This window comes from Puma concolor, chromosome B3, assembly GCF_028749965.1.
Source record: "Puma concolor isolate L17-30 chromosome B3, mPumCon1.1.hap2, whole genome shotgun sequence".
Classification (NCBI taxonomy): domain Eukaryota; kingdom Metazoa; phylum Chordata; class Mammalia; order Carnivora; family Felidae; genus Puma; species Puma concolor.
The window spans coordinates 111,915,404-111,938,228 of record NC_141672.1 but is presented as its reverse complement, the minus strand read 5'-3'; the positions used below and the strand labels follow the sequence as shown (position 1 = coordinate 111,938,228).

At 36.5% G+C, this 22,825-nt stretch overlaps 1 protein-coding gene across 5 annotated transcripts in view; it reads right to left on the bottom strand.

Annotated features, from left to right (window-relative positions):
• PIAS1 (protein inhibitor of activated STAT 1) overlaps window positions 1–22,825 on the bottom strand; it is a 127,757-nt gene that overhangs the window by 11,963 nt on the left and 92,969 nt on the right. For all 5 annotated transcript variants that reach the window (XM_086711041.1, XM_086711039.1, XM_086711040.1 and 2 more), the window contains 4 exons: window positions 22,665–22,770; window positions 12,350–12,423; window positions 2,171–2,331; window positions 268–398 (listed from right to left, as the gene is read on the bottom strand). In XM_086711041.1, coding sequence (XP_086567167.1) covers window positions 268–398; window positions 2,171–2,331; window positions 12,350–12,423; window positions 22,665–22,770 — 472 coding nt within the window. The remainder of the gene's footprint in view (window positions 1–267; window positions 399–2,170; window positions 2,332–12,349; window positions 12,424–22,664; window positions 22,771–22,825) is intronic.

Sequence of the window (22,825 nt, the reverse complement as noted above, 5' to 3'; positions counted from 1 at the left end):
TAATCAATAATTTAATAGAGTTATTGAGCTACCCATAAACTGCTGAGTTTTTCGGAAATGTGTACTTTTTTTAAAAAACTTATTTGTTTTCCAGTAATCTCTACATCCAACACAAGGTTCAAGCTCACAACCCCAAAATCAAGAGTCGCATGCTCTACCCACTGAGCCAGCCAGGCACCCCCAGAAATATATGCATTTTAATAGTAAAAATCAAGGCTACACAATAACAAAGAGACTGCCCCACCCTTCTGGAAAACCAGCACTCACCATCAACTCCATTGTAAGAGGCAGAAACTTCCTGTACTTCCTTTTTGGATCTCATAGGTGCCCAAGAGCCATCCTCCTTAAACTGTATTTCATCACAGTCTGTACAGTACTTTAGGATTTCCATAAACAAGCTATAAAAAGCAATTGGTCCTTTGAATATCACATTCTAAATGAAAACAGACTAGAAGTATTGCTGTTCAAAAAACATTCAGACCTCCTATATTTTGTACAAGTATAAATGAGAAAGAAGAAAGCAGAACAGATAAGTTGTATTTGTTCTCAAATTCTAGGGCTAAATAGGAATATAGTTACTTAAATTATGGTACCTTATATGAGCAAATATTATGTAACTATGAAAAATGAAGTTTTCAAACATTTTTAATAGTAGGGGAAAATACACACAGAAAGTGGGAAGAAGCCAAGAAAATAAAATTCTTCATTTTAAAAATAAAATTCTGTGTGTGAGTGGTATATAAACAGCAGTTATTTCTGACTGGTGACATTGAGTAGTTCTATTTCTCCTTTATATTCTTGTGCATAGTCCAAAGTATCTACAATAAGCATATCTTATTTGATAAACTGAAGCAATACATACAAAAAATATGTACTGAATGTTAAGTCTCCTTGAAAAATAACATGCAGATATTAAGAAATGGGATTTGCAAGACAGTGGATAAAATTGTCAAATTCTGAAATGAAACCAAAGGCTAAAAAATATTAATACTGTACAATCACAATTATGTGAAAACAAAAATTAGAAAATACACCACAAAACCCTTTCATTTTCCTATGTTTTTCAGTTTTTCTTAAATGTGTGTATAGATATGTGCACATGAGTATATGGTTTTTAAAATAAAGAAAAATCCCAATTGATGGGGGGAGGGGATCTAGAGCTATATAATATACAGAGTTGGTAAAATATCATTCAATTTAGATTTATCAGTGATCACTGTCATTTCTAAAAAATTAAACATAAGACATTTAAGTTACATGTTTACTCTTTTCCCACGTTTGGCCTGACATCTTTCAAACTCTAGGTTACACTGCATTGCTAAATGTATTCCGCTCCTTATGTTACATCTTCAGTCTCCTATGTTTTCTCAAATGCTGTAGATAAGCTGCCTTAAGTGTCTTGCTAGAGTACAGGAAATATCAAGAAGATCCTTCTTTTCACAATTTATCCTTGTTCAGCGGCAAAAAGGACAAGAAAGGAGTCTAGAGAATAGGGGTGCATTTAGAGAAACACTCCAAGATGTCTGGAAGGACAGAGAAAACACAGGAGTGTTAAAAAAAAAAAAAAAAGATAACTGACTATTGTGATGCCGTAGGCGGACAAGAAAGACAAAGACAAGTACTTCAGAGGAAACAGAAACAAAGAAAGCTGCTATTCAGCATGTTGATCAGTTATGAAGCCCTTACTGCCCTTACAGTGGGGAACAGGTATGATGAACCAGGACTGAAGGAGAAAAATCTGCAAAAATAGGTTAGCTTCTACTAAAAAAGCCTAATGGGGATGTGCTGAAATTAGCCAGAGTGTCACAGTCCTGCCATTCATTCTTTCTCTAATATGGCCTACATGGCCGGGACAGATGGGACTCATGTTAGGAAAAGGTGTAAGCATACCCTGCTTACAGCCAGTGCTACTTTAAATGGTAAAAGTCGGGAGAGACAGACGGTAAAGCATACACTTCCCAAACAGAGGCCATCAAGTTAAAAGGGAAAAATGCTCACAATATTAATTACTTACTTTGAAAAGTATTAATTTCTAGAATCATGAAAATTCTAAAAATGTACTACTTAGAAAACACTACCTGCAGAATTTTCATCCTAAACCTGATAGATCACAAATTCAGATAATAGATGGTCATTCCAAGGTATAAGGAAACACTTTAAATCAACATACCCATCAATAATAAGGTGTTCATACGGAGCCTTCTTATCACAGACAGGACAAACCCAGGTTGGTTTTTTCTCATTCATCTGAATGTAAAGAGTTGCATCAAAACACTGTAGGTGAGAACATGTTAGGGCCCGACATGGAATTGTCAGCCGCATTTTACCAAGCTTGAAAAGAGAGAGACAAAAGCAAATATTAGACAATGGTCATTCAATTTAAGTTTTGATAAAAATCTCCTGAAACGCAATGTGTATGTATTCTGACTTAAAGCATATTGTATTTACTTTTCATCAATATGAAAGAACATTAAGTACATTTCCTATGGACCCTACATATTAAAAAATTATAGGATTTCTTTAGATATTAAACACAGTGACTCTGGAAAGTCTACAGGGGCACCTGGGTGGCTCAGCTGGTTAAGTGTCCGACTTTGGCTCAAGTTGAGGTCTCACGGTTCATGGGTTTGAGCCCCGTGTCAGGCTCTATGCTGACAGTTCAGAGCCTGGAGCCTGCTTCAGATTCTGTGTCTCCCTCTCTCTCTGCCCCTCCACAACTCACAGTCTGTGTCTCTCTCTCAAAAATAAATAAACATTAAAAAAATAAAATAAAATAAAATAAAATAAAATAAGAAAGTCTACATCAAGGGTTATTCCACCTCACATCCATAGCTCACAGATTAGCTTTTGGGGGAAAGAACCATGAAGCCCTTAAAATTATATGCCAAATTCTGTAAGGGTGTGCATTTTTCCAAAAAGAGCACTGTCACCAAATTCCCAGAGTAGTCCCTCATCTAAAAAAGTTATAAACCACTTTACAAAGGATTTGAGGAAATGAAAAAAGAATGTCACATTAAATACTGCAAGATAACAGATATGAAGACATTCAACCTGATCTCTGAATGAGATCCCTAGGATGTCTGGCATAGTTGCCAAATGGCAGCTCTGAGAAGGAGGTCGAGTGTGTGCACTCTCTGTACTTCTCCCCTCCCTGGGCATTATCACACACTATTCGGCAAACATCCCTAGACCTAGCTCTCCACCATGTTATGAGACTTCCTCTTCTCGCCTTAAGCTGAGGCTCAACAGTCTGCCCTATGAAAAATGAAACCTACTTCATCCGGTCCCTGAGATGGTAGCTTGCGCCCCGGGCACGGAAGCCACACTGCGAGCTGCTGTATCATAACTCCTTTCCTGGGGGCCACCTCACACGGTGCAGCTGGGTTGCCACCGTTCCCTGCCCCCCTGCCCAAAGGCTACAATGGCTATACAGTATGAAAGTTATCTACTTTCAGTAACCACACTGTTTGCGAACCAGGAAAAGATTCTGGACATAATCCGCAAGCTTGAAAAATATAAAGGCTTGAAAAGGGTAGGAGTTAAATGCGGAAAAAAAGAGGAAAAGAGTTTTGGCTCAGAAGAATTTCAGGAAAATGTGCAATTTCCTAGTCTACCAAGGAAATTAACTGTCATTTGTGGTCCTAAATTATTGTTCTGGTACCAATGATTTACTGTGCCTCTAGGAAAGGCACTTAACCTTTCTGGGCCTCTTTTTCTATCTCCAAAGTAACACTGCTTCCTCCTCACTTCAACAGGATGTAGTGATCGGAACAAAACAGGACCCAGAATGTGCCATAAACTTGTGAGAAGGGAGTAGCGCCAGCTCCGTGTCAGAAGCATGGACAGGGGAGACACAGAGAAAACTGACAGCTCCTTTCTCTGGGTGCCCACCCCACCCTGTGCGTGATAATGTACTATCTGTTTATGTATCTGTCGCCTTCTACCAGAAACACACCCGACTCAGTTCCTCATCCCTGGCACCTGGAAATGTATGTGCTATATACAGCAGGAAGACGGTCCTGTGGGTGGACACTTAAGGCTCTGTGCTCACTGAGCAGCTCTGGGAGGGAGCACTCATGGAGAGTGTGAGGCCCTACACAGCACTTTATGAGCCTGTCCCGAGTACGAATTCTGGAGTTAGACTGCCTAGGTTTGAATCCTGGCCACGCTAGGTAGTGTGTGAATCCTGAATGTCATTTAGTCTCCCTGAGCCTCAGCTTTGTAAAATGGGGATAAAAATACCATCTACATCTTAAGACTGTGGGATTTAAACTGTATTTACTGTATGCTGCCGGACACATAGTAAGTGCTCAGTATATGTTCCCCCATTACAATAAAACTACAGAGCCACTATTGGCTTCCAATTACTTTGTCAGCTAGCGGGAGACACACCCCCATTTCAGCTCAGTACTTCTTCCATTCTGTGCTCACATAAGATTAGGCAACTCATTACTCCTTTCTACTCTTCTATTCAATTTTTATGATTTGATTTACACAAGCACCTGATAAAATGGCCAAAAAGGACAAACTAGTTCTTATAACAGAAGACATGCTGCATTAGTCTAGAAACATTTTCCAAAGAACAATCTGGATGGTGATGCTAAATTAATTTTTTATATCTTAAAGCACACCTTAACTTACCTGTGAAATAAAATTCCTACCGCTTAAATACTAAGTAGAGAAATCACAGACTTGAAAATCCTAGACAAATAAAGTAATTGTGGATAAAGTCCATGTAGTACAGAACTAGTGGGCCACTTCTGATAGTTTATGAAGACAATGGATCCGAAGGAAGAAGACTATTTTCAGAATGCAAGCCACACAGCCACAGAACTTATACTCTGAAAAGCAGTTAACTCTCTAAACAATCGTCTCACATGCCTCCCTCCCCCCTCATAATCCTCACTTGGTCAGCTCACCTTTTTGGTGAGAGAGTAACTCTCAAGCCCTTATGATCAGCCACACTGACAAATCTGTCTACAGGATTTTTAAGGAACACTGCTAAGTGAATGCTGCAGGAAACACATTTATAAATGGGGACAGAAAAAGAAAAGTTCCCTTGCAAATGCACTGTTGATTAGCTGTCACAAAACGCTTTGCTTCAAAGAATCACAAAGTAACTGTTATGTGGTAATACTCCCCATACTTCTGATTTTAAAAACAATCTCTAAATCCTAAATATTTATCTACAAATGGACACTGACTTCTCTAACATGGTATTAGGAGAAGAGCAGGGCTTTAAACATCTTCATCTCATAATTACAAATTCCCCTTTTTCCTTCATAGGACATTGGATATTTGCATCATTTGCAAATAAACACTCTGTACGCAACCCCCAAACAAGTTTTCCAATGCCACTAGCCCTACTATAATATATAATTGTACTACTTAGTAACTGATGGCGCTGTAAGAGAAAATACCCTATACCCTAGAGATGTTCAAGCTAGCCTATGTCCAAAGGACCTTAGAGAGTCAATAATATGTATTTTTAAATCTGGTAAAAAGAAAGGAATAGTGATATCAAGAATAATTTCACTTTTTCTTCATCGTCATCATTTCATAAATAAATTCCCAAGGAGTTTATTTTTTTCTTTTATCAACTCCAAGTCATTTGTATTGAAGTTCATAGGTCTGGGGAATATCTTACAAAGTAGGTTCTCAAACATTCTTCCAGCTGTATTTTTAATAAATCAGAACTAAAATATTCCCAAAGAACAAAAACATTTCTAATTATTTTCATTGCCTTTAGCTAAATGTTCACAAACAACAGAAACTCATTTATTTTGAGCTGTGTATATCACAACAAGGGCAATTCAAATGCACAGTCAGACATCATATTTACATATTTCAAAGGGAACAAATCTTTTTTATTATTCTATAAATTTGATATATAGATGAGTTGTCATTACTAAGTTTTACTTTTTAGAATAAAAACATACCTAAAATATACTGCCTTAATGTTCCAGAATAATTGTAAAGGGATTTTCCCTTTAGCCAAATAGAAATCCATAAAAGTATTATAATTATGGATTATATATACATAGTTTTTTTTCTATATCCTGAATTTTAAAAGCAGATGTCAATTTAAAATGAACTGCTAAAACTGTTGAAACTAAAAAGGGAAGAAACGGTGGTGATATGGAAAGAAAAATTAAAAGCTGGTGCACTAAATTAAGAGGTGCAAGTGGCAAAACGTGATTAACATTTTCTAATAATATAGAGATCACCTGAACTATAAAATTTAGAACTAGTTCTATAAGTAAAAACATCAAGATTTATATTACAGTGCTCATTTATGTGAATAAATGCTTCATCTAATGATATAAACATCATATATATTAGAACAACTGTAAACGCTTTTAAAAGGAGACTGCAGAAAAACAAGACTTCTTCCAGTGATTTAAATGGGAAATGAAGCTTCTGCACTTTTCTAAATTTCTCATAGTCTCTAACCTGGTATTCTGTAATGAAATGGGATGACAAGAAAACACATGGAAGGGGAAAATAGATAAGTTGGGGCTTGGGGGAAGGAGGGGAGGATAAGCAGGTATCTTTTTTTGTTTGTTTTTAATCTTTGTCTTCTTCCTACCTTCCACTCACTTGGTTTGTGAGCCATTTTCCTAAACGTTAAAAAATGCCAGCTTCCTTTACACCATAGTCTATTATAACATTTACCTAGTTACTTAAGAATCCACCCCATGACTCTGCGGCCTATATTTTTTTAATAATTTTTTTTTTCAACGTTTATTTATTTTTTGGGACAGAGAGAGACAGAGCATGAACGGGGGAGGGGCAGAGAGAGAGGGAGACACAGAATCGGAAACAGGCTCCAGGCTCTGAGCCATCAGCCCAGAGCCTGACGCGGGGCTCGAACTCACACACCGCGAGATCGTGACCTGGTTGAAGTCGGACGCTTAACCGACTGCGCCACCCAGGCGCCCCAGTCTGCGGCCTATATTTTTTTACTGTGGTAAAGCATGTAACATTAAATTTAACACTATAACCGTTTCTAAGCATGCAATTCAGTAGTGTTAAGTATATTCCCATTGTTGTGCAAGAGATGTCTAGAACTTTTTCATCTTGCAACACTGAAATTCTATAACCACTGATTCCTCCTCCCCTCAGCCCTTGGCAATCACCTTTCTATTTCCTGTTTCTATGATTTTGACTGCTTTAGATACTTCATATGAGTGGAATCATAGAGTATTCCTTTTTTTGTGACTGGCTTATTTGCTTATCAGAATGATTTAGAGTTTCATCCACGTTGTAGCATATGACACGGTTTTCTTTTTAAATGCCACATAATATTCCGTTGTATGTATATACCATATTTTCTTTGTCCATTCATCTCTCAATATACATTTGGATTATAATAACCTCTTGGCTATTACGAATCATGTTGTAATGAACATGGGTGTGCAAATTACCTCTTCGAGATCCTGCTTTAAGTTCTTTTGGATATATACCCAGAAAAGGAATTGCTGGACCATGGGGTAATCTTATTTTTAATTTTTCCTGAGAAACTTCCATACTGTTTTCCATAAGGGCTGCAGCATTTTACATTCCCACCAACAGTGCGCATGAGTTCCAGTGCCTCTGCATCCTCACCAACACCTGCTATCTTCTTTTAATAGTGGCCATCCTGATGGGTATGAAGAGATAACTCATGCAGTTTTGATTTGCAATTCCTTAGTGATTAGCAACGTAGAACATCTTTCTATGTGTTTATTGGCCATTTGTAAATCTTCTTTAGAGAACTCTCTATTCAAGTCCTTTGCCCATTTTTAAATCAGGTTGTTTTGTTATTGTTCTTGTTGAGGTATATAAGTGTCTTATATATTCCAGATGTTAACCCCTTATCAGATATATGATTTGCAATGATCTTCCATTCCACAGGTTGTCTTTTCACTCAGTTGTTTTGTTTGTTTTGTTGACATGCAGAAGTTTCTAAAGTTTGGGACAGTCCGTTTGTCTATTTTTGCTTTTGTTGCCTGTGCTTTTGGTGTTATATCCAAGAAATCATTGTGAAATTCAATGAAGCTTTTCCCTACATTTTCTTCAGGAGTTTAAAAGTCCAAGGTCTTAGGTTTTAGGTCTTTAATTCATTTTGAGTTATCTTTTGCATATGGTGTAAAGTAAGGGTCCGATTCCTTATTTTTCATATGAATACCCAGTTTTCTCAACACCATTTGTTAAAGAGACTGTCATTTCCTGGCACTCTTGTTGAAAAGGAACTTGGCCCATAAATACAAGAGTTTGTTTCTGAGTTCTCTATTCTGTCCCATTAGTCTACATTATCTATCTTATGTCCATGCCACACCATCTTAATTACTGTTGCTTTGTAGTATGTTTTGAGATCAGGGAATGTGAGGGTTCAAACTCTGTTTTCATTAAGATATTGCTTTGGCTCCCTGGGGTCCTTTGAGATTCCACAGGAATTTTAAGATTTTCTTTCCATTTTCTGCAAAAAATGCCATTGAGTTTTTTTTTTTAATGTTTATTTTTGAGAGAGAGAGAGAGCGCGAGTACGAGCAGGGGAGGGTTACAGAGACAGAGGGAGACAGAATCCTGATACAGGGCTTGCACTCACGAACCATGAGATCACAACCTGAGTCGAAATCAAGAGTCAGATGCTTAACCTAGACACCGCTCTATTGGGATTTTGATAGGATTGCACTGAATCTGTAAATCACTTCGGGTAGAATATTTTAACAATATTCAGCCTCTAATCCATGGACCTGGGATGTCGAAATTTCCATTTACTTATGTCTTCTTTAGTTTCTTTCAGCAATGTTTCATAGTTCTCAGTGTACAAGTCTTTTGTTTCCATGGTTAAGGTTCTTCCTGAGTATATTATTCTTTTTGATGTAATCATAAATGGGACTGTTTTCTTAATTTCCATTTTGGATTGCTGACTGTTAGTATTTAGAAACACAACTAAGATTTTGTATCCTGCTGAATTTGCTTATTAGTTCTAACAGTTTTTTGTGGAATCTTTAGGGTTTTCTATACAATAGATCATGTCATCTATGAACAGAGATGATTTTACTTCCTTCCCAATTTATATGTTTTATTTCTTTTTCTTGTGTAATTGCTCTGGCTAGAATTTCCAGTACTGTGTTGAACAGCAGCGATGAGGGTGAGCATTCTTGTTCCTGATCTTAGGGGAAGAACTTTCAGTCATTCTGTGCTGAGTACCACGTTCACTGTGGGCTTTTCAGGTACAGCTTTTATTATGTTGCAAAGGCTTCCTCCTATTCCTGGGTGGCTGAGTGGTTTTAGGACAAAAGGGAATTGAAATGCTTTTCTGCATTAAGATAATCATGTGGTTTTTGTCCTTCATTTTGGTAATGTGGTATATCACATTGATTCATTTTTGTATGCTGACCCATCTTTACATTCCAGCTACAGATCCTACTTGGTCATGGTGTGTGATTTTTTTTTAATGTGTCTGGTTTTGGGATCAGGGTAATGTTGACTTCAGAGAATGAGTTTGGGAGTATTCTCTCCTCTTCGATTCTTTGGAAAAGTTTAAAAAGGATTGGTGTTATCTCTAAACGTTTGGTAGGATTCTCTGGTGAGGGCACTGGGGTGCTGGACTTTTTTCTCTGTTGGGAGATTTTTGATTGGTGCTTCAATTGCTTCACTAGGTATAGGTTCAGGTTTCTTATGTCTTCATGATTCAGTCTTGGTAGGTTGTATGTTTCTAGGATTTATCTATTTAAGTTATCCAGTCTGTTGGAATATAACTGTTCATAGTAGTTTGTTACAATCCTTTTTATTTCTGTCATATTAGATCATCAGTTGTAGTATCTTCTCTTTCATTTCTCATTTTAGCTACTGGAGTCTCCCCTCTTTTTGCTTGGTCTAACTAAGGGTTTCACAATTTTGTTGATTGTTTTGAAAAACCAACTCTCAGTCTCATTGGTTTTTTGGGTTTTTTTTTTTTCCTATTGTTTTTCTATTCTCTGTTTCATTTATCTCTCTGCAAATCTTGGTTATTTCCTTCCTTCTGCTGACTTTGGGTTTAGTTTTTGTTTTTTTTGTTTTTTTTTTTCTTTTTCTAGTATCTTGAGGCATAATGTTAGGTTGTTGTTTGAGATCTTTCCTTTTTTAACGTAAGTATTAACTACTATAAACTTCCCTCTTCCTGCTGCGTTTGCTGCATCCCATAAGTTTTGGTATATTTTGTTTTCATTCTCATCTGTCTCCTGATTATTTGTGACTTCTTCTTTGACACGTTGGTTTGTTTAAGAGTGTGTTGTTTAATTTCCATCTGTTTGTGGATTTTCATGTTTTCCTTCTGCTACTGATTTCTAGTTTCATCCCATTGTTGTCAGAGAAGATACTTTGTATGACTTAAACTTGTTAAGGCTTGTTTTGTGCCCTAACACGTGATGTACCTTGAAGAATGTTCCAACTGCACTTAAGAAGATTATGTAATCTACTGTTGTTGGACCTACTTTGTAAGGTCCAATTGGTCTATAATGTTTAAGTCCTCTGCCTCCTTAGTGACTTTCTGGCTGGTTATTTTACTTATAACTGAAAGTGGGGTATCAAGTTTTCTGCTATTATTGTGTTGCTTTCTAGTTCTCCCTTTAGCTCTGTCAGCAATTACATCATGTATTTGGGAAATCATTTTAATAATAATATAAAAAGGCTGGAGTCAAAACAATTTGCCTATGAAAGACTAGATATAATAAGGAATAAAAAGGTAGAAGGATATATGCCAAATGATAGGATTTGGTGGGTTTTATTAACTCCACTGCATTTCTGTAATTTTACAAAAGCTTAATAATGAAGATGGGTTCCCTTAGCAATAATTATAAGGCAAAAAAGTTTTTTAAGAGCTACATTAAATATAGTATTTTAAATGAATTCAAGAGCTAATGACTTTTTCATCTTGTGTTTGAGATTTTATAAATTATAAAAGACTAAGATGTAGGACAAATAACATTTAATTTGTTTCAATTCTTTGTTTATTTAAGAATACAATAACTTCATCTTTGTCTTAGATTAGTCGGATTTCAATATTCAAAGCTTTCAATATCAAGTCTGCCTGAACAATCCAGGCAAATCAGGAAACAGCTGTGTCCTCTTAGTCTTCACACTTTCTCCCTAATTTAGGTATGATTAATTTGATTAATTATAAAAAGGTAATTAAAATGTCAAAGTAATTTACTCCTAGTTTTTCACGTATTTTTGTATGAAAACCACATTCAATTACCACTCGTACAACTGGTGGGCCTAACATCAAACTAGTTAAGCAATAAAGCTTTTTGAAAAAATGTTCGCTTATTTATTTTGAGAGAGAAAGAGGGTGCACAAGTGGAGGAAGATCAGAGAGAGAGAGAGGGAGGGAGGAAGGGAGAGAGAGAGTAAGAGAAAGAGAGAATCCCAGGCAGGCTCCATGCTATCAGTGCAGAGCCCAACATGGGTCTCAATCTCATGAATCACGAGATCATGACCTGAGCCGAAATCAAGAGTTGGACATTTAACCGACTGAACCACCCAGGTGCCCCCAAGAAATAAATCTAATCACATCTTTGGGGGAAACTTTTTCACTACAAGTTTAATCATCCTGGTATGCTTTGGGCCTTATTTATATTCATTTTGTACAAATGATTTTGACCTCATTTTCTGGTTTAAAAATATTTCTGTTTTTCCATGCATAATCAATTCAGTTATTCAGGCTAAATAGAACAGTTTTTAATCGGTGGATTCTTACAACGTAGACATTGTTGGCAAAATGGTTAAACTTAATGTGTGAGTAAGTCATGGCTAGATTTCTATTCGAAAGGATATTATTTTTAAAAATGCAATTTTAGGAGTGCCTGGATGGTTCAGTCAGTTAAGCATCTGACTCGATTTCGGCTCTGGTCATGATCTCACTGTGAGTTCGGAGCCCCACGTCAGGTTCCTTGCTAACAGTGCAGAGTCTGCTTGGGATTCTCTCTCTCCCTCTCTCTCTGCTTCTTATCTGCTTGTTCACTCACTCTCTCAAAATAAATTAAAACAAACATTAAAAAATGCAATTTTAATAAATACACCAAGATAATACATATTCCTTATTTGAACACTTTACACTTGAGTCTGAGAGACAATCATGAGTCACAAGCAATATTTAAATATATCTTACTAAGAGTAGAAAACTTTTATAGACTTAATAATTTGGTTAGATTCCAAATCCTATGACTAAATAATAATGTCTTTCTACTTTTCAGAAACTGTGACAAAGGTGGGCATATTTCAAAAGTAAAACATAATACTGCAAATACCAGGAAAACTTCATGAAAGGAGAAAAATGTATGTTGAATCTTCTGAAAGGCAAATATTAGTTAACACTTACTGGACATAGTAGAGAAACCCTTAGGCTGGTTGTAGCTATTTCACTGTCTGGATCCGCAGTCAATTTCTCTTTAACTGACATTCATTGAAGAGAAAACAAACAAACAGAACACGTTGATTAAAGATACATCAGTGATGCAACATTAGAAAAAGAATAAGGAACTTAAAATGAGGAAGCTTAAAAAAAATGAACTCAAAAATAATCCGTTCAATTATTTCCAATTAATTGAATGGAAAGATAAAAACAATTACATGGTTTATAACTTCTTCTTATCCATGGAACAAAAACTGCATTGCATTAACATAAAGGAAATCTGTATAGTAAACAGACATATTCACCTGACGGCAGAATCTTTTCCTTTTATAATTCTAAGAAACTGGATAAAGTTGTTCTTTCTTTTAAATTATGACCAATATTATAAGAAATTAATCAATAGTGTAGATAATAGAATTATCAACATTTATAAATTTTTCCAAAGCTCAGATTATAAAATAATTAATACATCTTATACACTATATTAATTATTCTATTTTTCATTATTAAATTTTTCTATTTTTCTATTAATTCTACTTTCAAATTATAAAAAAGCTCAATTTCTTTTCTTCCACATAATTATTTCAGTTTTATACTTATTTATCCATAAACTAATTATGCTAATATTTTAGTCAAGTCAATTCTCCTCTCCTTATTTGCTTCTAGCAAATAAGAACTCACACACTAGATAATCTCTGGGTCTCTTCAGTTCAAACTTCCTGAGGTTCTTAAGAGACAGGGTACTAGTAATAATGGCTATTCTGCTACTTTCTGTCAGTCTTAAAGGAGTGTAAAGGACCTTTATACTTCTCGCCTGGAATCCTGAGAAACATATTTACTTCTGAAAACTTCAATTTGGAACTTTAATTAAATTTCAAAACTGAGTTGAGACTGGAAATGCCTAAATGGTAGTACTCCAATAACTTTAGACATTGTTCCACAATGACTCTGAAGTCTGTATGTGTAAGGGGAGGCCCAAGTGGGAGTGGTTGTGTACATAGTCAATCCCAGAAATTCAGAGCTGTGGCACAACTAAGTGTGACTAGAAAGTTAATATATAGTAGAATTAAGAAAATGGGGAGCAGAAAAGTACTCAGATAAGGAAGAATGATTTCAGAGTAGATGTCTATTGTGCTGATAACCATTTATGAGAATGAAGAGTCCCGCCTTTATTAAACATGGTGATCTTTACAATCTGGATTTTTTTTTTTTTGAGATGGTCTACATTTTAGATAGTCTATCTATCTCCATAAATTAGTGAATCTCAACTATGATGCACATTAGAACTACCTATACAGTTCTGTAACTTATAATTGCTCACTGAGTCAGAATGGGGAAGAGGGACACCAACTGGTTGTTTTTTAAAAGCTCCAGATGTGATTCTGATGCCAAGCTTAAAGGTCATTTCATTTAGTCTGGAAATTCCAAGTGTCTGAAATATATCTAACTCATAGTCTGCATCCCACACCTGAAAAGGCATAAAATCCCCGGGTTTTAGTTTGGGAAATATAGTTATCATATCACTTATGCTATATATCAAATGTCAATTATGGAAACTATACCTGTACCGTTATAGACCCAATCTTAGTCAATCCTTTCTTATAAAGATACATTTAACAAACAGTATCTTTTTAAAAGTAACATAAACATGTAAATAGAATTGTAATGTGATTACTGACCATTCCGCATACCTGCAGCACCCTATCACCACCCTACAAACAGCAATGAGAACAGTATGGACTTGATCTATTTAAACTTTCACTGAAATGAAGCAGTAACACAGACCATAATATCAACCTTATGCAAAACAGAGTTCAGTGTTTAGTACTTCCCAAAGAAATTGAAACAGGCGAGGCAACCTGAAGTAGTGGTTAAGAATACAGGATCTTAAAAAAAAAAAAAAAAAAGAAAGAATACAGCCTAACTTAGAATTCAGACTTTAGTCCGGTCATTTAACATTTCTGTGCCTCAGTTGCATCAACTTGTAAATGGTAACAACAGCACTTTATAGCAATGTTCTAAGCATTAAATGAGTTAATACACACAAAATGCTTTAAAATAACCTAATATCAATCACCCTCAATAAATATTAGCTACTGCTACTCTTTTTAAAAATGTCATTTGTATTTTCACTTTCTCTAGGAGATGGCAGGGTTTTATGAAATTATTTTAGAATCAGCTTGTCAACTTCTATTAAAAAAAAAGCTTTGCTTTTGCCTTTGCCCTTATAGACTCAATCTTAGTCAATCCTTTCATGTAAAGATACTTTTCAAGATTCTACTAGGATCTTAATTGGACTGAATTTAATGTACAGGTCATTTTGAAGAGAACTGACATCTTTACAATAACAATACTGAATGTTCTGATCCATTAACATGTCACATCTCCCCATTATTCAGGTCTTATTTTTAATTTTTCTCAGCATTGTTTCGAAGTTTTCAGAATACAAATATTTTGTGTGACATATTCCTAAGTATTTCATACTTCTGGATGTTACAGTAAACTCTTTGTTTTTTTAATTTCACTTTTCAGTTGTTCAGTGCTAACAGAAATACAACTGATTTATAAATTGTGTATTCTGCAACCTTGCTTAGATTAATATTAGCTCTAGTTGCTTTTTAATAGATTCTTTAAGTTGTTTTCTACACAGACAATGAAGTCATCTTCAAATAAAGACAGTAATTATTTATTCATTTCTAATCTGTTGCTTTATTGTGCTTTTTTTTTTCTTGCTTTACTGTGCTAGCTAGGATCGCAAAGGCAATGCTGAACAAAAATATTAAGAGCTGATACTCTTCCCTTTTTCCCAATCATGGGGGTAAAGCATTCTAATTTCTCACCATTAACTATAATATTAGCTAAAGGCTTTTTGTAAATATCATTTGTTACACTGAGACAGCTCCCTTCTCTTCTATTTTGCTGAGAATTTTATCATGAATAGATACTGAATTTTGACCAATGTTTCTCTTGCATCAATGGAGATGATCATGTAATTTTTTCTTTTTGTTAAGTTTGCTGAGAAGGTGAATTATACTGATTGATTTTCACATATATTGTATGAACCTAATATTCCTGGAATAAACTCTATTTGGTTAATATAGATTGTCTTTTTAATTTTAGTTGAAGTGTAGCTGACATACTGTATCATAATCTTTTTACATATCGACTTAGAATTGACTTAGCCAACAATTCTGAAAACAAAGTTGGAAGACTATTTGACTTCAAGACTCACTAATCATGACTGTTGTATTGGCATAGGAACAGACATAGAGGTCAAGGAAAAATCACAGAGTCCAGAAACAGATTCTACATCTATGGTCAAATTGGGGTTTTGAAAGGTGATTAAATGCAGAAAAAGACAGCTTTTTTCAAAAATGTTGTTGGAACTGGGTATCTATATGGGGAAAATGAAGCTCTAACCTTACCTTGCATCATATACAAAAATTAATTTAAAAAAAGAATATTTGTGAGCTTAGGTTAGGCAAAGACTTCACAGTATGCAAAAAGCACAACTATTATATAAAAAGAAATGGGGAAAAGATCTGAACAGACATTGCATCAAAGAAGCTATAAGGACAGCAAATAAGCAGAAGGCATCATTAATCATTAGGAAAATGCAAATTACAATCACAATGAGATACAACTACACACTGACCAAAACAGCTGAAACGCAAAGCAACCTGACAATACCAAGTGGTAGTGAAGATGCAGAAAAACTTGAAATCGCATACACTGTTGGTGGGAATGCAAAAATGGCATATGCATTTTATAAGAAACTGCCAGTCATATCATGTGACAGCAATCCGAGTCCTAATTACCCAAGAGAAATAAAAACATATGTCCACAAAAGTGGGATATCCATATGGAAAATGTAAACATTTTAGCAGCTTTATTTATGACAGCGCAAAACTAGAAACAACCTAAACGTCCGTCAATTGATAAGTGGATAAACAAATGATGATTCAGGTAAATGGAATACTAAGTAATAAAGAGAAAAAAAACCCTACATGGATGAACCTCAGAAGCCATTATACTAAGTTAAAGAAGTCAGACATAAAAAGGTCCATGCTGCAGGCCTTGAGATACCTGACATTTTAGAAAAGACAAAATTACAGAGACAGAAATCACATCAATGGTTATAGGAACTAGGAATAAAGGGCTGAGATGAACTGCAAGGGGCCACAGGGGAACTTTCTGGGATGAAGGACGTTCTATATTTTGATTGTGGCAGTGGTTCATGATTGCATACACCTGTAAAATTCATCAAACTGTACAATTCAAAGGGTGAATTTTTACTTTTGTAAATTATACTTCAATTAAAAAAAACAAAAGAAAAAAGAGAGACAGGAAAGAAAATCATGTTAAATTTAGTCACAGCAAGTAAGGAAAAATAAAATAAGCAAAGTCCTTATAATGTGAGGGCAAGGAAGTAAAAAATAAATACAGGTTACAATATTTTACCCTGCAACATCAAACAACATGGGGCAAGTCTTCTAGGAATTAAAGTTTTCCTGTGTCACTGTGAGTGCAGTGGTAACAGTATCTTATTATATGACCTATGATGAAGTTATAGCTAGCCACATTAAAATTAATCTTTTTAAAAATCTCTGTTGCCATGACCTATGAGAGTTAGCAACTAGTCGTAACACATGGCTATATTTGAGTTTAAATTAAATATAATTTAAAATTCAGTTCCTCAGTTGCACTGGTCACATTTCAGAACTCAACAGGCACATGTTGCTGGCAGCTAACCCATGGGGCAGGGCAGATGTACATTTCCATCATCACAGATTTTTCTATTTCTGTTGCTCTAGCTTTTTTTTTTTTTTTTAATAAGTTCTATCATTCCTTAATATCAGACTATTTTATAGTAATCCTTTTAGAACTTTAAGGTTGTAAACAACTGAATATATTAAATTCAATACTTTATTTAGGCAAGGAAACAGGCACAGAGACAAAATTTTTATTCTGGATTTCTTTAAATCAGTTTACCTCAACAAAAATCTGCGTATCTACTATGTGCTAGGAACTGTGCATGAGGAATTCAAAGATAAATAAGATTAAATTCCTGCCCAGAGAAACTCAGAGTCTAGTTGAGAGCTGAGCTGCTCAGTGGGACCATCTCTAATGTGCTCTAAAAGAAATGTGTTCAGGAAGCTAGCTGAAAGTGAACTCATCTACTCCAGAGGTTCTGAGATGCCTCCTGGAAAAAGTGAAACACGAAGTATAACTGAAGTGAGGCAAAGAACAGGGAAGTTCGGAGGCACAGAGAACAATGCTGGCAAAAGTCGTGCAGAAAAGATAAGAATCCAGTATTTTTGGAACATAAAGTACAAGAAGGGCGAATACAGAGGACACTGGGAAGGGTAAGGGTGAATAGAGAGCACACTAGGAAGTGGTAAGTGTAAATAGAGATGACACTAGGAAGGGTAAGGGTGAACACAGAGAACAGTGGAAAGCGGTAAGCGGTGCCATGACACGGAAAGTTGCACTTGTCATGCTAACAAAGTTAGAGTTTTTACTCTACCGATGTTACAAAGCCATGGATTGCAAGGGAATGTAAGATTAGGTCTGTACTAATCACTTAGGTCGCTACCAGGAGAGAGATAGGAAGAGGGACCAAGAAAGAAGAGGGATAGATTACTTAAGAATAGATTTTTTTAAATAAAGGCAGAATATGAGAGCTTAAATGATGGCAGTGACAGTAGGGAGAGAGAGAAGACAGATTTGGAAAGTATTTAGGCTGGAAGTTTGATAGGATTCAGGGAGTTCAGTTTTAAATACTTGAATTTGGGGGGGCGCCTGGGTGGCTTAGGTGGTGAAGCATCTGACTTCGGCTCGGGTCATGATCTTGCGGTCCCTGAGTTTAGAGTCTGGAGCCTGCTTCAGATTCTGTGTCTCCCCCTCTCTCTGCCCCTCCCCTGCTCACGCTCTCTCTCTCTCTCTCTCTCTCTCTCTCAAAAATAAACATTAAAAAAATTTTAAATACTTGAATTTGAGGGCCCAAAAGAATGTTTCTGTGAAGGTGGTTAGCTAACTATGCATATCTATATATGAAAGTCAGGGGAAGGTCCCAGATGAGATATGTGCTAATTTAAACCACAAGATTAGATGTGATTATATCCAGATAAAGTATGCAGAAAAGTGGGCCAAGGATGACACCCCAGGGAAATGCTTCTCTTAAGCAGGATGCTTCTCTTAAGAGAATCTACTGAAGGTAAGTGATTGAGAAGAAACAGAAGAGAATTTCAAGGATAAAGTGGTTGGTATGAAATGTAGCAAAAATATCTAAGATGAAAGCTGAAAAAATAAACTTCAAATGTGGCAATCAGACTGTCACTTGTGACATCTGCAAGAGAAGTTTCAATGGAATGATAGGAGGTTAAAGGGCACACTGGGTTGCAGTGAGGAGGGAGACAGATCAAGTGTAGGCTATTCTTTGAAAAAAGTAGGAAGACACAACAGGAAGAAGACAGAACTCTATCTAGATAGAGAATAGCTTGTTTTTATATTTTTTAAATGACGAAAAAGACCTGACAAAGAAGGTTGACAGGAAGAGCTAATAGAGAGGGGTGAACCAAAGTACAGGACAGAGAACAGATAAATGAGGGAACGAGGTCTCATAATACTGCTTCTGGGCATCTGCACCCAGATGTCTCTCAGACATCTCAAATACCAGTGTAAGCACGCACTCTGATCCCTCCAATCTTCTCCACATTGTTTCCCATTTCAGTAAAGGGCACTACCATGTAATCAGTTTAAGAAGCCTAGAATTCCTCCTTGACTTCTTTTTATTCCCTCCCCACATGTAATCTGTCACCATTGCTACCCTTCAACACTTCTCAAACCATCAATTTCTTTTTTTTGTTAATTTTTTTAATGTTTATTATTTGAGAGAGAGAGACAGAGAGAGACAGAGAGACAGACAGACAGCAATCAGGGGAAGGGCAGAGAGAGAGAGAGAGAGAGAGAGAGAGAGAGAGAGAGAGAGAGGGAGGGAGACACAGAATTGGAAGCAGGCTGCAGGCTCTGAACTGCCAGCAAAGAGCCTGACGCGGGGCTTGAACCCACAGACCACAAGATCATGACCTGAGCTGAAGTCGGCCGCTTAACTGACTGAACCACCCAGGCGCCCCTCAAACTGTCAATTTCTATGCCCATTGTCAATACCTATGCTCAAGACACCATCACCTCTTACCTGGACAACAGGTTCCTAACTGGCCTCACCACATCAGTCCAGCCCCTCCTCAGCTCAGTCTTCAGAACAATCTTTTTTTTTTTTTTTTAAATGTTTAGTTATTTTTGAGAGAGAGAGCGAGAAAGAGAGAATGTGTGTGTGTATGTGTATGTGAGAGAGAGAGAGAATGGGGGGGACAGGTGGGGACAGAGGATCCAAAGCATGCTCTGCACTGACAGCAGCGAGCCTGATACGGGGCTCGAACTCACGAACCGTGAGGATCATGACCTGAGCCAAAGTCAGACGCTCAAAACCAACTGAGCCACTCAGGTGCCCCCAAGAGCAATCTTTTTATTGCCCAAATCTGATCATGTCACTCTGCTTAAAAATCTTTTAAGGGTTTTCTATCCTCGACACCTTTATGTCATCTGTATGAACTCACCCCATGGCTATCTCTCTGGCCACTGTCCTCCTTGGTTCTCTCTTCTCCAGCTCCACTGGCCTTGTCTCTTAGCATATTCCCCTCTCTTCTTGGGCTTAACTCTGCCTCATCCTTATAATCTTGTCTTTAAACATCACAGCACCAGAGAGGGCTATGTTCTGTTGTTACCTCCAGAGCTCCCTGTCTTTCTTCTTTAAGGCACATGTCACAACTGTAATTCATTAATGACTTGTTCAATCATTTAATTCTGTCTTTCCCACCAGACTACAAACTTCTAAGGGATGCAGAGACAGTGTGTGTCTTGTTTAATGCTATATTCTCCTGTGCCTGGAACACTGTAGACTCTTAATATAATTTCTTGAATGAGAAGAATAAATGAATGTAAGATTACCTTTGAGCAGAAAAAGGGACATTTACTCCTGAGACTGAAGAGAATAAGTAAGGGTAGTTACAAATGTAGATAAGCTGAAGAGCAGTTATGGTGGCACTAGATTAAGGGGACAACTTAATTGTGATTGAGGGGACAACTCTACACAAAGGTGGAAACCACAAGGCAAAAATCTACTAAATCAAATGAACCAGAGTAGATTTCTCTGTGAAAAGTCTCAATATTGTGGAGTTTATTCTTTCAAGAACGTAATAGTGCCTGATTTGATGAATACAACTTTGCCAGCAGAATTTACTGATAAGATTAAGAATGACTTACAGTGAATATATTTTTAGGTAATTTGATTCTTCAAAAATATCTGAGAAATCTGTCAACATTTTCTTCTGTCAAATTGTTTTATACAATCTTTTAATTACACAATTAATTTGTTGGGAAAGTTACTTCTTTATAGATAGCGTAAAGGCAAACAATCTGTTCCTTAGACAATTACAACGAATGCCTTACTGGTAGGATCCAAATTAATGTTTTATTGGTTCTCCAGGCCAGTAAGTAAGATAAGAAAAAACTGCCACAAAAACCCTACCCCATCTGCAACTACTCTCCACTCCTGGCATTGTATCAGAGATGGAATAAATAGCCTCTGACATAGGAAGTTCTGATTATTTAACAGTGGCTAATAGTGGTTCCTTCCAGAAAATAAAGCAATTCTAGGCTCACCTTCCCACTCCCCCCACAGACGGTGCTACAAATACAAGTGGAGAAGAGCTAACAGCCGGAACAAAAAACAGCTTGCCTTAACTGCTGCTATGACTACCACCACCACCACTATTATTCAATAGAACAGCCTCATCTGCCTTATTTGTTGGTATTACTTTTTCCACACAAGCTCACATAATTCCACAGCACTGACTACATGAGATTCTAGCACTATGTGGCAGACACGGAGAGTCTCAGTAGGATGACCAGAAATGGACTTCAACAAATGTGAAAAAGAAAAGTTCTTCTCCTGCAAAGCAGATGTCTGTCCCTTTTTTCTCTGTCTCTGCCAACCGGTGCTTCCTCTCCCGTAGACCTGGAACCACTGCTGTCATTCTAGCTCTCTACTGTCTTTTGAGGCATGTCTACAGAGGCATTAGCCAAAATCATGCTCCTCTTGACTCAGGATTACTTGCATTTAAAAAAAAGGATCCTTTTAATGCAGATAAATCCTTCGATGAACTATTATTGAGGGTATAATGCTATTCAGAGGTAGTGGGATCTTTTACTCTGGCACAGAAACAGGTTAGAAATAAAGATAAAAGCTATGCCACAAAGGAAAGTGAGGGGAAAGCCGGCCTTACTACCTTATTAGTTCTTTCCACCAGCGTGTGTGCCTAACTACAAATCTGAGAGTGGGTTTCATTAACCAACTCACATCAAGAATCCTTCAAGAATAGCTATCTAACCCCTGCCTATAAAGTTTTGTTCCCTAAGTGTCCAGCCCCATCCCTGAATCCATCCATGAAGAATCTTTCTCTCACAAAGAAAAGCATAAAAGAACTAAGCTCACCTCTTGGGAAAGGCTGCCAACCTCTGGCCTTAACCCTCAAAAACCGAGGCCAGAACAGTCAATCTGCAGAACTTACGACATCTCAAATTCAACACGACAAAATGAACCATCTAGTTATTTGTAACTATAAACCCAGACTTTGAAGGAGCTTTAGAAATCATGTGGCAACAACCTCTTGTTACAGATGAGGAACATGAGACTCAGACTAGAGTGACTTGTCCAAGGTCACATAATTGACTAATGGAACCTATTTCATTATTGTTTTTACCATCCCACAGACTCTCTTTTTACTTTATTAATGCAAGGGTACAGTCCTCACATATCCCTGCACATTTTTCCTGGATAAGCCTTAAATATAAAATAATTCTCATGAAATACACACCAAAATTTCCTTCCCGTCTCCTAGAATCCCTTAAACATTTATTTATTTTATGCAATTTTAGTAAAATAATCTTCCGTATTCATTTACTGGCTTTCCAAAGTTCATTTTAGGATCAGTAAAATGCAGATTATAAAATATAGGTCATAATAAAGATATTAAAACTATTTTTAAGTCTTGATTTACTTTGCTCAGAAAACAAGTTTTCAGTGTTTTGAATCTTCTATGACAATCTCTAGTGAAAAAGAAATTTCTTTTGTTGAAAATTTATTGAGTAGAAAGCACACTACTCTAACCTTTACCAAAACAGTTCAGCTACATAAATGAAATAAGTTTATTATACGTACTTAAAGCTCTAGAATGATCCGGATTCCTTATTCCCTTTGCTCGTAACCTCTGAAGAAGAACTGTTGAGGACAACTGTTTTACAAGATATACTGCCATGGAATAGTTCTGGAAAAAAAAAAAAAAAAGATGTAGAAAACAAACAACATATGTAAGTAAATAG